This window comes from Acanthochromis polyacanthus, chromosome 15 (assembly GCF_021347895.1).
Source record: "Acanthochromis polyacanthus isolate Apoly-LR-REF ecotype Palm Island chromosome 15, KAUST_Apoly_ChrSc, whole genome shotgun sequence".
Taxonomy (NCBI): domain Eukaryota; kingdom Metazoa; phylum Chordata; class Actinopteri; family Pomacentridae; genus Acanthochromis; species Acanthochromis polyacanthus.
In genome coordinates this window covers 37,589,431-37,603,333 of record NC_067127.1, presented here as the reverse complement: position 1 = coordinate 37,603,333, position 13,903 = coordinate 37,589,431, and the positions used below count along the sequence as shown (strand labels likewise).

The 13,903-nt window shown below is 43.1% G+C and overlaps 1 protein-coding gene across 8 annotated transcripts in view; it reads left to right on the top strand.

Moving 5' to 3' along the window:
• Positions 1-9,175, top strand: part of bean1 (brain expressed, associated with NEDD4, 1) — a 43,211-nt gene extending 34,036 nt beyond the window's left edge. Inside the window, exons 5-6 of one of the 8 annotated variants that reach the window (XR_007947006.1) lie at positions 3,728-8,473; positions 8,902-9,175. Coding sequence is in view for 1 of the 8 variants with exons in the window: in XM_051959542.1 (XP_051815502.1) it covers positions 3,728-4,088 (361 nt within the window). In the remaining 7 variants the exon portion in view is untranslated. Of the gene's footprint in view, positions 1-3,727 lie in introns of all 8 variants that reach the window. The other 7 variants (XR_007947004.1, XR_007947005.1, XR_007947003.1 and 4 more) reach the window with 7 other exon arrangements.
• The last annotated feature ends 4,728 nt before the right edge of the window (positions 9,176-13,903 follow it).

Sequence of the window (13,903 nt, the reverse complement as noted above, 5' to 3'; positions counted from 1 at the left end):
AACAGATCACCTGCTGAGACTGTGAAAGCCACGCTTCCGACACACACACACACACACACACGCACACGCACACGCACGCACACACACACACACACACACACACACACACACACACACACACACACACACACACACACTGAAACAAAACGCCACACTGACAGATCAGCAGCTCACCTGTGGAGACTGAAAGCTTCTGTTTCCTCTCAGGGAGACACACACACACACACACACACACACACACACACACACACACACACACACACACACACACACACACACACACACACAATGACCATATGCTTCCCTCTTTGTGTGTTTTGTGTTTCTGAAAGCGTCACAACCATCTGATGAACTGCAGCCAGAGGTCCTCCTTTACTAATCTCAGTCACATGACTGACATCTCTATCTGACCAAAAACCGATCAATAACTGATCAGCAAATTGATCAATAGCTGATCACTAACAGGAACTAAACACACTAAACCTTATCTAGTCATATGTCAGTAAAATCCCTTCATTCTTCGTGGTTCAGTGAAAGAGCAACAGAGGAAACGTGATTCACATTTTACGGACTCACAGTTTTTCTGGTGGTATCATCATGGTGTGAAGCATGGTGGAGGCACCATCATGGTGTGAAGCACGGTGGAGGCAGCATCATGATATGAAGCACGGTGGAGGCAGCATCATGGTGTGAAGAACGGTGGAGGCAGCATCATGATGTGAAGAATGGTGGTGGCAGCATCATGGTGTGAAGCACGGTGGTGGCAGCATCATGATGTGAAGCACGGTGGTGGCAGCATCATGATGTGAAGCACGGTGGAGGCAGCATCATGATGTGAAGCATGGTGGTAGCAGCATCATGATGTGAAGCATGGTGGTGGCAGCATCATGATGTGAAGCACGGTGGTGGCAGCATCATGATGTGAAGCACGGTGGTAGCAGCATCATGATGTGAAGCATGGTGGAGGCAGCATCATGATGTGAAGCGTGGTGGTGGCAGCATGGTGGAGGCAGCATCATGACGTGAAGCACGGTGGTGGCAGCATCATGATGTGAAGAATGGTGGTGGCAGCATCATGATGTGAAGCACGGTGGAGGCAGCATCATGGTGTGAAGCACGGTGGAGGCAGCATCATGATGTGAAGCATGGTGGAGGCAGCATCATGATGTGAAGCATGGTGGAGGCAGCATCATGATGTGAAGCATGGTGGAGGCAGCATCATGATGTGAAGCACGGTGGAGGCAGCATCATGGTGTGAAGCACGGTGGAGGCAGCATCATGGTGTGAAGCATGGTGGAGGCAGCATCATGATGTGAAGCACGGTGGAGGCAGCATCATGGTGTGAAGCACGGTGGAGGCAGCATCATGATGTGAAGCACGGTGGTGGCAGCATCATGATGTGAAGCACGGTGGTGGCAGCATCATGATGTGAAGAATGGTGGTGGCAGCATCATGATGTGAAGCATGGTGGAGGCAGCATCATGATGTGAAGCATGGTGGAGGCAGCATCATGATGTGAAGCACGGTGGTGGCAGCATCATGATGTGAAGCATGGTGGAGGCAGCATCATGATGTGAAGCATGGTGGAGGCAGCATCATGATGTGAAGCACGGTGGTGGCAGCATCATGATGTGAAGCATGGTGGTGGCAGCATCATGATGTGAAGCATGGTGGAGGCAGCATCATGATGTGAAGCACGGTGGTGGCAGCATCATGATGTGAAGCATGGTGGAGGCAGCATCATGATGTGAAGCGTGGTGGTGGCAGCATGGTGGAGGCAGCATCATGACGTGAAGCACGGTGGTGGCAGCATCATGATGTGAAGCATGGTGGTGGCAGCATCATGATGTGAAGCATGGTGGTGGCAGCATCATGATGTGAAGCACGGTGGAGGCAGCATCATGATGTGAAGCACGGTGGTGGCAGCATCATGATGTGAAGCACGGTGGAGGCAGGCTTGTAAAGGTAGAGGGTAATTGAATGCAGTAAAGTGTAAAGAAATCCTGAAGCAAACAGACAAAGATCGTCAGAGATGGTTTGAAGACAACAAGGTGGAAGTTGTGGTTCTGATGGAAGTAGATGTGTAACTCTCAGCTCTCAAGGGAGATGAATTATTTTCGGCAAACACTCTGAGGACATCAGAACGCGTTCATTATCCAGCCTGAGTGGTTTTAGAAGAACAAGAAGCTCCTTGGAGGATTCACAGTTTGTTCAAACACTTCAGAAACACCTAGTGGCTGGAGTTCACACCTCAGCAGGAAATGATCAGCAGGAAAACACTGAGGAACATCTGCTCTACTCAGCTGGTCAGCTCTGAGGAACATCTGAAGAACATCATCAGACCGAAGCAGGATTTCAAACAGATTCAGTGTTCTTTAAATCTGCAGAAAATCAAACTGAAACAGCCATTGAAAAAAGCAGCCTGATCAGGTGATCAACACGAGTCATCAAGTAAGCACCAAGGAAGGAAGGAAGGAAGGAGAGAATGAATGAATGAAGGAAGGAAGGAAGGAAGGAAGGAGAGAAGGAAGGAACGAGGGAAAGGAGAGAAGGAAGGAAGGAGGGAAGGAAGGAGAGAATGAAGGAAGGAAGGAAGGGAGGAATGAAGGAGGAAAGGAAGGAGAGAAGGAAGGAAGAAGAGAAGGAATTAAGGAAGGAAGGAGAGAACGAATTAAGGAAGGAAGGAAGGAACGAGAAAGAAGGAGAAAAAGAAGGAAGGAAGGAAGGAAGGAAGGAGAAAGAAGGAGAAAAAGAAGGAAGGAAGGAAGGAGAGAGTGAAGGAAGGAGGGAAGGAAGGAGGGAAAGAAGGAAGGAAGGAGAGAAGGAAGGAAGGAGAGAAGGAATTAAGGAAGGAAGGAGAGAAGGAAGGAAGGAAGGAAGGAAAGAAGGAAAGAAGGAAGGAAGTAGGAATCAAGGAAGGAAGGAAGGAAGGAAGGAAGGATAAATAATCAAGCAAACAAACAAAATAAAGACAAAATAAAATAAGTTGTTTGATTGTGAGTCCTGATAATGATTGTTTGATGCTGATAAATGATCACATAGAAAGTCTTCATACGTTGATCTTTATATTGATATCATTCTTTATGATGCTTATTATATTAGGTTATTGATTATATATATATATATATATATATATATATATATATATATATATATATGTATATATATATATATGTATATATGTCAGGGTAGAGACTGTGATTTGGTAGAATTGGAGTTTGCGATTGTAATCTCTACCAGTAGAGATGGAACTTTAAATCTGACCCCTGCCCTGACCCCTGACCCTAACCTTAAAAGTCTAACCTTAGCCCTGACAAATCTCTACTGGTTGAATTGAAGTTTCTACTGGTAGAGACGACAATCGCAATCTCTACTGGTAGAAACTTCAATTCTACCAAATCACAGTGTCTACCATGATATACATATATATGTGTGTATATTATTATATTATTATATTATTATAGATAATAGGCTACTTATATTATTATATTAGATTATTACTATATTATCATATTTATTAATAGGCTTATAGTGTTATTGTATTAGGTTATTACTATATTATTATATCTGTATTAATAGGCTTATTGTATTATTGTATCAGGTTGATTATTATGACATCATTGAACATTTATTAATAATCCTCTGTATATTTTCTGTATTAAACGTGAACCTCTGCTGTGCTGCATGGTTTAAAACGTACTTCTTGTTTTCTCTTTGTTCTCTGTAGTTATGACGAGTGTGTCGGTCCTGGTTCCACTCAGATCTTCCTTCCTACCGATGACCCGCCTCCTTACTCCCTATTGGACCCCTGTCATGAGGTGTCGGAGCAGGAGGCGGAGCTTCCTGTTAACTGCGGTCCAGACCCGCCCCTTCGCTGTGACCAGAGCTCAGTCGGTGCCACCTGGTTCTCCCCGACTCACCACCCTCCGGACCACATCTCCTCCATCTCCTTCCCGCTGGAGGCGGCGCCGCCATACGAGGCGGTGCTGCAGGGACCGCCCCTCTCCCTGGGGCCATGTGACCTTTATAAACACCAATCAGAGAGGAGGGACAACGGCCAGCAGCTGCCGGCCAATCACATCCTGTAGGACGTTAGCGAGCTTCCTCCAGCTGTGACCACACAGACGCTGATGAACAAACCTTCCTCACAGCTTCTTACGGTTCACCACCGCTACTTCTGGACAGACTTCAGAGTGTCTGAGGAGGTCCGACCTCCAGAAACAAACTTCCTGCTTCCTGTCACCTGGTTCAGCCACATTCTGACTGACACTGTTTACTGTGCTAGAACTGATCTGAGGTCTGAATTCAGTTGTTCATCATGGTAGAAATCACAGAGTCTGAAGGAGAATGAAGACCATCAGAGAACTCAGAGAAACCAGGTTCACATCTGTGGTAGATGATCTGTGGTTAGAATAACTAAACTAACTGGAACCATCCTGAGGCCTGAACTACAAAGTCCCTTCAACACATCCAGAGTTTCTTTATCTGACTTTACAACAACTAAACGAACCAACCAGATGGACAGCTGACCAGGTGTCTGAACGAAGCTCATTTAACATAAAAAGATGGTGATGGTATCTGGTGTAGAAACGCATATTTCCTGCTAAACCAAACAGTTGAGCTGCTTCCATGCAGGTTTCTTCTTTCTTCTTCCTTTTAATGATCATCAGATGACTTTAAACTTTAACCTGCATCAACACTGGCTGTTTTATCTGGAAGGTTTTCAACATATCAAGCTAAAATTGAACAGATATCTTCAGAAATATCAATATTTTCTGCTGTAGAAATATCAGTGATCTTTATGCTCCCAGCTGGTGGTTGGAAACAGAAAGAACTAAAATAGAAACACAGTTCAAAACAATGAGTAGAGTTCTAGTTTTAGCCTCTAACAGCCGTATGAAGCCATATAGAACACTGGAATATCTTTAAACCTCTACAGCCACAGTGAAGGCGTTGTGCCGACAGTGAACACCTCTGTAGATCTGGTTGGTCTGGACCAGAGCAACACTTCAGGTTTTACTTGTGTTTTATTGGACTAGCTTTGCTAATTCCACAGTCGCTAACCTTCTATCCTGCTTCGTAGTTCAGGCCTCATTCTGGGGAAGGAATCGTCTGTTACCCATGTTGCTTTGTTTGTTACGTCCTTTAATAAGCGTGATGGAGGACGTTGTTCAGTATCTGCAGCCTGTGATCACCAGACTGATGGAAGTTCAGACGGTGGTGACTCTTCCTACTAAGGGCTCTGGTTTTCTCCCAGCAGCATCATGTAGCTCCGAGCCTGAAGAGGCCAAACCGATGCAACAACAACAAGCACTAAACTGTAGAAAACTTTCTCACATTGTTCACTCAATCTTCTGCCTTCTTCTCTCTGATTCGCTCACACTGAAAAAATGAACTCCACAGATGTTTAATCCCTCAAATAAAACATAGATTCTCCTGAATGTCACCTGATTAAAACTGCATCTCTTTTGAATAACTGCAGGTAGTATTTAGAGTATTTCTTCTTCTGAATGATGGAGAAACAAACACTTCCCAAAGTAGAAAATGATCCAAAGATCTTCTGTTGGGTTCAGGTGAGGACTGTCCAGGTGGAGAAGCTCTGGTGTGATGATGTTCTCTGGATGTTCTCCTGCTGGAATGTTCCTCTTCTTCATTTGGTCAGTCAGGATTCTGGTTCATCCTCAGACCTTCATCTAGAAATGTCATCAACACCTTCTGACCTCATGCAGCCCCACATCATCAAACTCCCACCTTCATGCTTCACTGTGGTAGTCCTGGTCAGGTTCTCACTAAACATATGGACTCCATCTGAGCCCAACTCATTGATCTTCATCTGACCAAAGAATGTTCTCCAGCATCCATCAGGCTTCTTCTCATGTTCTTCAGCAAACTTTCATCTGGAAGTTTAGTTGTGAGCAGCAGCCAGGTTTAGTTCTGGTCCTCCGTCCATAGAGGTTGATGTTCTGAAGGTTCCTTCACACTGTCTGAGCTTCACACTAACTCTGGTTTCCATGGAGAACCCCCGAACCAAGTCTGAAGCAGCTGATGTCTGTTTTTACAGCTGGATGGAGAAAGTAGTTCACTGTCTGTGGGGTCATTTTAGGAGCTCTGATTAGTGGAACTATGACTCCTTCTAGACCTCCTGATTAGTGGAACTATGACTCCTTCTAGACCTCCTGATTAGTGGAACTATGACTCCTTCTAGACCTCCTGATTAGTGGTACTATGACTCCTTCTAGACCTCTGATTAGTGGTACTATGACTCCTTCTAGACCTCTGATTAGTGGTACTATGACTCCTTCTAGACCTCTGATTAGTGGTACTATGACTCCTTCTAGACCTCTGATTAGTGGAACTATGACTCCTTCTAGACCTCTGATTAGTGGTACTATGACTCCTTCTAGACCTTCTCATTAGTGGTACTATGACTCCTTCTAGACCTTCTCATTAGTGGTACTATTACTCCTTCTAGACCTCCTGATTAGTGCTACTATGACTCCTTCTACTGTCGAGTCTCTCAGTCAGACTTTCTCTTCCTCTGTTCAGTTCTTCTCCATGGTGAGCCATGATGCAGACATAGATAGACCCAGTCTATAGGTCCAGTACTGAGAAGGTTCTGCTGTTCTAAGCTCATCTTAGAACCATGTTCATCAGTTGGACTGGTTGGAATCACAGCGGGACTCAGTCTGGTTCTTTGAGTTTCTACTTTGGAGCTGAACTTTAAATAAATATAGATTTTTCTACTGAGAAGCATGCAGTTATTCAGAAGCGGTGCAGTTTAAAACTGTTTGACATTGTTCTAATTCTGTACAGGGTTTGGGTTTTTCTCGCTTCTCTTGTTGACTCTATTTTCTGGCCATGAAGGACTTAAGAAGTAATCTCAGTAAAATCTTAAAGTTCATTTTTTATTACACTGGTTTTGGGTTCTTTTGGTGAGACATAGAATAATTAGGTAGATGTTGATTATTGGTTTTCGTCGGGAATCTTTAAATCTGCTAAAAGACTAAAGCAGAAACACGATGTGAGCAAAATAATTCAACAGGAAGCTGGAAAACTTCCAGAAAAATCTACATTTAGATGAGATTTTAATGTAGGTGGAGTCAGTTTTCTGAATCTGAAGAATGTTCAGTTTTTATGACAACATTTTTTTTATGACAACATGGCCACCAGTTCACAAACCAAAACCTGAATGTCCAGTTTTCTGTAACCACAAACCAGGAGGTTAATGCTAACTAGAATAGCTTAAAGTATAGAAACACCAGGAGCTGGTTCATCCTGGAGACACTGAATCCTGTAGAACATCACTAACTAACCAACCAGCCAGGTTTCTGAAGCAGCCCAGCTTCACTAACACCTGAAGTCTTAGAATCAGGTTGTGTTTGTGTTCCTTCATCTAGAAACTAGTCGCTGTGAGACGTAGTTTATGTAGAAGATGTGTCTGATCTTTAAAATCCTAAAGAGAATTTAAAAGAGAATTTACTGATTTTCTGAGTCCTGGAAACCTGCTGGATGCATTCAAAACCTGTTTCCTTAAAAATAATTACCAAAATGACACAAGAAACAGAAAAAATAGAAAGAAAACACGAAAATCTATCAGAAAAAAATTAAAAATCTGAGCTGAAAACTGCAACATTTCATTAGAATCATTTTGTTCTACCCGTCTAAACACAAAAGAAGTTGTTTCCTCAAAGTAGATGCTGTTAAAAACTCTTCTGTGCCGTCGGACACGGCCTGACACACATCTTGATTATCACCGTTTTAAACTACACTGCCTGTAGTTCAGCCCTGAAACGCTCCAAATTTTTGTCATCTGACTGTTGGTCTCAGCTGAGTCACTCTCAGTCGTACAGAGGAGCTCAGAATTTTTAATTTTTTTATCGACTTTTGTAAGGACCATCAGAAAAATGAATTAACAGGAAATGATGTAAAAATTAACAGGAAGTGATGAACCAAAAAATGTTTGTCCTTTACGTTGTACGGTAAAGGACAAACATTTTTTCTTTCATCAATTCCTGTTAATTTGCATTTTTTTGTTTTGTAAAATTAATTAGTTATTAATTAATTAATTATATATTTATTAATTTACTTTATTGATGAAAATCCATCATTTCCTTCTGTTTTTTAACATTTCTGGTTTATGAGTTGTGTCTTTTCGTGGTATTTTTTTTTTTTTTTAAACACAGCAGGTCAGACGGTGAAATAACCTTCAGCTGTGTCCTAACACCCCATAATGTTGAGGTTTATCATAAAAAATATGAATTCATACAGTTTCCTGTTGATCCAATTCTTGACTTCCCGTAGTTTGTTTCATGACTTCCTGGAATTAGTTTACTGGCTTCCTTTGGTTTCTTCCTCACTTTCTGTAGTTTGTTTCCTGACTTCCTGTAGTTTTGTTCTGACTTCCTGTAGTTTGTTCCTGACTTCCTGTAGTTTGTTTCGTGACTTCCTGTAGTTTGTTTCCTGACTTCCTGTAGTTTGTTCCTGACTTCCTGTAATTTGTTTCCTGACATCCTGTTGTTTTTCCTGACTTCCTGTCGTTTGTTTTCTGACTTCCTGTAGTTTGTTTTCTGATTTCCTGTAGTTTGTTCCTGACTTTCTGTAGTTTGTTTCCTGACTTCCTGTAGTTTGTTCCTGACTTCCTGTAGTTTGTTTTCTGACTTCCTGTAGTTTGTTTTCTGACTTCCTGTAGTTTGTTTCCTGACTTTCTGTAGTTTGTTTCCTGACTTCCTGTAGTTTGTTCCTGACTTCCTGTCGTTTGTTTTCTGACTTCCTGTAGTTTGTTTTCTGACTTCCTGTAGTTTGTTTCCTGACTTCCTGTTTTTTCTGACTTCCTGTAGTTTGTTTCCTGATTTCCTCTAGTTTTTTCCTGATTTCCTGTTGTTTGTTCGTGACTTCCTGTAGTTTGTTTCCTGACTTCCTGTAGTTTGTTCCTGACTTCCTGTAGTTTCCTGACTTCCTGTAGTTTGTTCCTGACTTCCTGTAGTTTGTTCCTGACTTTCTGTAGTTTGTTTCCTGACTTTCTGTAGTTTGTTTCCTGACTTCCTGTAGTTTGTTCCTGACTTCCTGTAGTTTGTTACCGACTTTCTGTAGTTTGTTCTGTCGCTAACAGTCTGTATTTGTCTTTTTCCTGTATTTGGGGTTTTGTTAGAGAGAATAAATCTCAGCTCTTGCTGAACCTGTTTGGAGATTTTCTGACTCACCTGTCTTCAGGTAAATACGACTTCTTCAGCTTTTCAAAGATCTGAGTTGTTCTTTATAGAAATCAAATTTTTGAATCTTGAATGATGCATTAGAAGATGTTTTGCCTTTAAACTAACTAATTAATAATAAATACATATATTCATTTCAGATATGCATGATTTTGTTGGTATACATAATTGTATCCTTTTTTCAAATATCTAACAATAAAAACAGACATGATTTCATTTTTTAAATAATCAAATTAAAAATGAAGTTGTTTTCTGATAATTTACAGGTTTCTTTGTTTATTTGTGTCAGAAAAGTTCTTCAGTGGAGTCCTGACTTCTCCACATTAACACTCAGAGTCTCTCAAGGCAAAGCAAAGTTTTACTGAACAGAACAGAGTCTGAACAGTTCAGTTTTTCTACAGACAGATAAAGAGGTCACAGTGGAGTCACCGGTCTCTGAGCAGACAGGTTCAACTGTCTGCCTGCAGGATCTACATGTCATGTTTCTTGACCAAAGTCAAATCATGTAAATTTATGAGTCCGTTGGGTTACAGCAGTTCACAGTTATAGTCTGAATCATAAAGAACGTTTATTCAAAACCGACTGGATCAGATTCCTCACATTTCAGACGAGAATAGTTCTTTCCAGGAGGATGAAAACTGTGGTTCTAATTCTGCTGCTGGTTCTGGTGGTCGGACTGATGGCAACACCTGCTGGTCACCATGACGACACAGTAGGTAAGGGCTGTGTGTGTGTGTGTGTATATATATATATATATATATATATATATATATATGTGTGTGTGTGTGTGTGTGTGTTCTGTGTCAGTGTGTGTGTGTGTGTGTTCTGTGTCAGTGTGTGTGTGTGTGTGTGTGTGTGTGTGTGTGTGTCTGTGTGTGTGTGTGTGTGTGTGTGTGTGTGTGTGTGTGTGTTTTCAGCAGCTGTGTGTTTTCTCACCGTTCTGATGATTAAAACTCTTATCTCCTCGCTGAGCTGAGACCAGTGAAGCAGAAGTGAACCACGGTTTGAAGCCAACAGTTTCCGATCGCTGCTGATCACTGATCAATAATCACCAATCAGAACCGGCAGCAGAAATCAATTAATAAACCTGAAGAAATCACAAATAAGGATTTTAATCAGTTCTTAAAAACAGCAACAAAACAAATCTGACAACAAAGCTGACGTACAGACAACAGAAAAGAAGCTGGAGAAAAGTTTTCTCTTTTGCTGTGAAGAAAACAGGAAGTAGCTGCTTCATCTTTGTTGGTTTGATTTTCCTGTGGACAGCTGAAGAGATGGGTATTAATAAGAGCAGGTGAGCAGCAGACTGACAGACAGGTGAAGATGCTGCTGCTGTTTCTTCTCTCCATAAGTTCGGCTTCGGCTGCGAATGTCAGTTTAAATCTGGTTTATTTCTCTACTTGCATCTTTGACTCCTCTGGACTCCATACCTACCATCAGGCATGGAGGTGGCAGCATCATTATGGTATCAATTTCACTGACTCAAGTCTGAGGCAGAAAGACGACAAATTTAGTGTAAATGTGTCGTCTTTCAGACTTGGCTCTTCAGGTTCTTAGTGGGTCTAAGTCAGGACTTTGGGGAGACCAGTCTAGAACCTTCATTCTAGAACCTTCATTCCAGCCTGATGGAACCATTTCTTTACCACGTCTGATGTGTGTTTGGACTCATTGTCTGGTTGAAACATCCAGCTGTGTCCAAGATCAACCTTCTGCTGATGGTTTTAGGTTCTCCTCAAGAACGTGGAGGTAATCCTCCTTCTTCATTATTCCATTTACTTTGTGTAAAGCTCCAGTTCCACAGAGCATGATGCTGCCACCTCCATGCTTGGTGGTAGGTTTGGTGTTCTTAGGGTTAAAAAAAAGACCTGTCCAAGACAGTCTGAAACCAGTCCTCAGAAAGTCTTAAACCAGGACCAAAATCAAACCTAAACTTCTCCTAAAAAAGTCCAAGACATTGTAAAACCAGTCCTAAACCTGTCCTTGAAAGCCTTAAACGAGGAAAAAAACAAAGATAAACTACTGCCCCCATCCCTCTGGAACAGGGTAAATCTGGACTCATGAGACCACATGACCTTCTTCCATTGATCCAGAGTCCAATCTTTATGCTCCACAGCAAACTGATCAGTGGTTTTCTTAGAGCAACAGTTCTACTGTTGGTTTCCTACCATCATCTAAGAGTTTGTTCCTGAAGATGATGGTTCTCCAATATCCTTCAGGTTTTAATAGTGCGTTGGACGGTTCTTAACCTGATTTTAGTCATTTGATCTCCTTAGTTGTTTTCTTTGTTTGATGCAGGCCAATAATTTGACCCTTCTGAGACAGATTAACATCTTTTCCATGATCACAGGACATGTCTTCCAACATGAGAAGCTCTTCACTGCATCAGCTAGGGTAAAGTAAGGTGTTGTCATCACTGCGGTAATTGTCCAATGGAAGGATCTTACCGGTTTGCTTAGTTTAATCCAGGTGATGACTTTTGTTTAGGACAGGCGGTGTGCTTTTCTAACAGGTTTAAATTTGTTGTGTTTATGAGATTTAATAACTCAGCCAGTACTTTTTTAAAGTTTCGTATTGTTTGTGTGTAAACAAACACACACAGACACACACACAATTGCACAACCCCTGTTGGTCCTAAAAGCTTGGTGGACCACTCTTGGTAATGTAGACATGTATGTCTGTGTTATTGTTATCTTTTGGTATGTATTGGTATCTTTTGTCTCCAGTGCGTTTTTCAGGTCTGTTGTTCACTCAGTGTTGTTGTTTGTCATCACACACACACACACACACACACACACACACACACACACACACACACACACACACACACACACTATGTTTTTCTATCATTGTGGGGACATACCATTGACTCCCATTCATATCTAACCCTAACCCTAACCTTAACCTTCACCAAAACAATGGCTAACCCTAAAGAAACGTTTTTGCACTTTTACTTTGTTCAGTAACAACAACATGGCCAAGAAAACACTGTTTAAACTAGTGGGGACCAAAATGAGGTCCCCACAAGTGACATTGTTTTCGGTTTTCCTACAGTTGCGGGGACATTTGGTCCCCACAAGTATAGCCAGCACCTGACCACACACACACACACACACACACACACACCAAATTCCCTGGAGTCGGGCCCTCGGGGGCCTCAGGAGGAGCATCCTGGTCAGAGACCGCTGGACTGCAGGGATCAGATGTGGGGGTGTTTCACTGAGGCTGAACTGGAAGCAGCTTCAGGAACTTCCTGATCTTCAGCTGCTTTTCATCACGGACAGAACAAAGACTGAGAGCTCAGTGAAGCACAGCAAACATTCAAAGGTCCTCCAAGTTCAGTCAGTTTCAAAGTCAAACATTCTGGGATGAACTTCTGGCTTCACTCATTGGACTTTCTGGGGCTTCTCAGACTCATTCAGGGTCTGCAGGATCTCTGTCCTGGAGGTCAGACAGAAAGGACACAGCAGACCAGTGGTATGAAGAATAAATGATGTGTATGTATGGAGGTGTTCTTATAGTTCATGTATTTATTCCATCTGTTCTCTGCAGCTTCTTGTCAAAGTTTCAGCTGTTGGCGGAGGCGTGGCAACATGGCGACGAGGTCGTCACGTCTTTACCAGCTCCAGCACATTTATCCATTAATTACTGTAAATACATCAACTTTACCTGCTTAGCTGGCTTTAGTTAATCTCCAGACAATTCGAGACACAACACAATATGTCTGGGAAAGGAAACTCTCGCCAAGAGCGCTCAGCTCGGGGCACTATGGGCCCTACTACTCGACAAGTTAGAGAGAGGGCTAACCCCGCGTCGCCAGCTAGACTCAGCGACGCTGGCGATGTTGGGGATGGCGGCTCCATCTCGGCGGTAATTGAGCTTATCGAATCTTTCCGAGCTGAAACTCGCTCGTCTTTGGACACTTTACAGTCTACTGTCGACTCATTTTCCTCACGTATGGTTGCGGTTGAAACTTCGCTACAAGAATGTGACGACAGGCTAACTGCTCTAGAGGCTAAATGTGAGGCACTGGAGAAATGCAACAAGTTGCTGTCAGCCAAGACGGAGGACCTTGAGTCACGGAGCAGGAGCCAGAACCTGCGCATACTGGGTGTCCCAGAGAATTTAGAGGGGCCACGAATTACGGATTTTATGACTGACTTCTTTGCCGTGACATTGGGTGTGAATGTCGGAGATGGCCCGGAGCTGTTGGACCGGGCTCACCGCCTCGCATCTCGGCCAACCTCCGGCCCAAATGCGTCCCCGAGACCGGTGATAGTTCGGGTTCATCACTTCAGAATGAAGCAGCGCATCCTTCAGCTGGCCAGGGAGAAGGGCCCACTCTCGTTCCGAGGACACCCTGTACATATCTTCCCCGACTTCACAACCGAGGTCGCTTCGCGGAGAGCTTCTTTCAACAACATTAAGCAAAAACTCCGGGCTGCAAACATCCGATACGGTCTCCTGTTCCCGGCTCGGCTGCGGATCACGTTCAATGGCAGGAGGTACAGCTTTACTACACCGGAGGATGCAGAGAAATTCTATGTGGATACCATAGCCCCGGCACTCCAAGCAGGTGAAGCACCCGGTACCAACGAAAATGAAGCATGAAAACGACCTCCCCTCATCTCACTGGGCTTTTCTCACATAGCAGCAGCGCGGACTGACCGTCGGTTCGGCTTCGGGCCTTTTTGGAC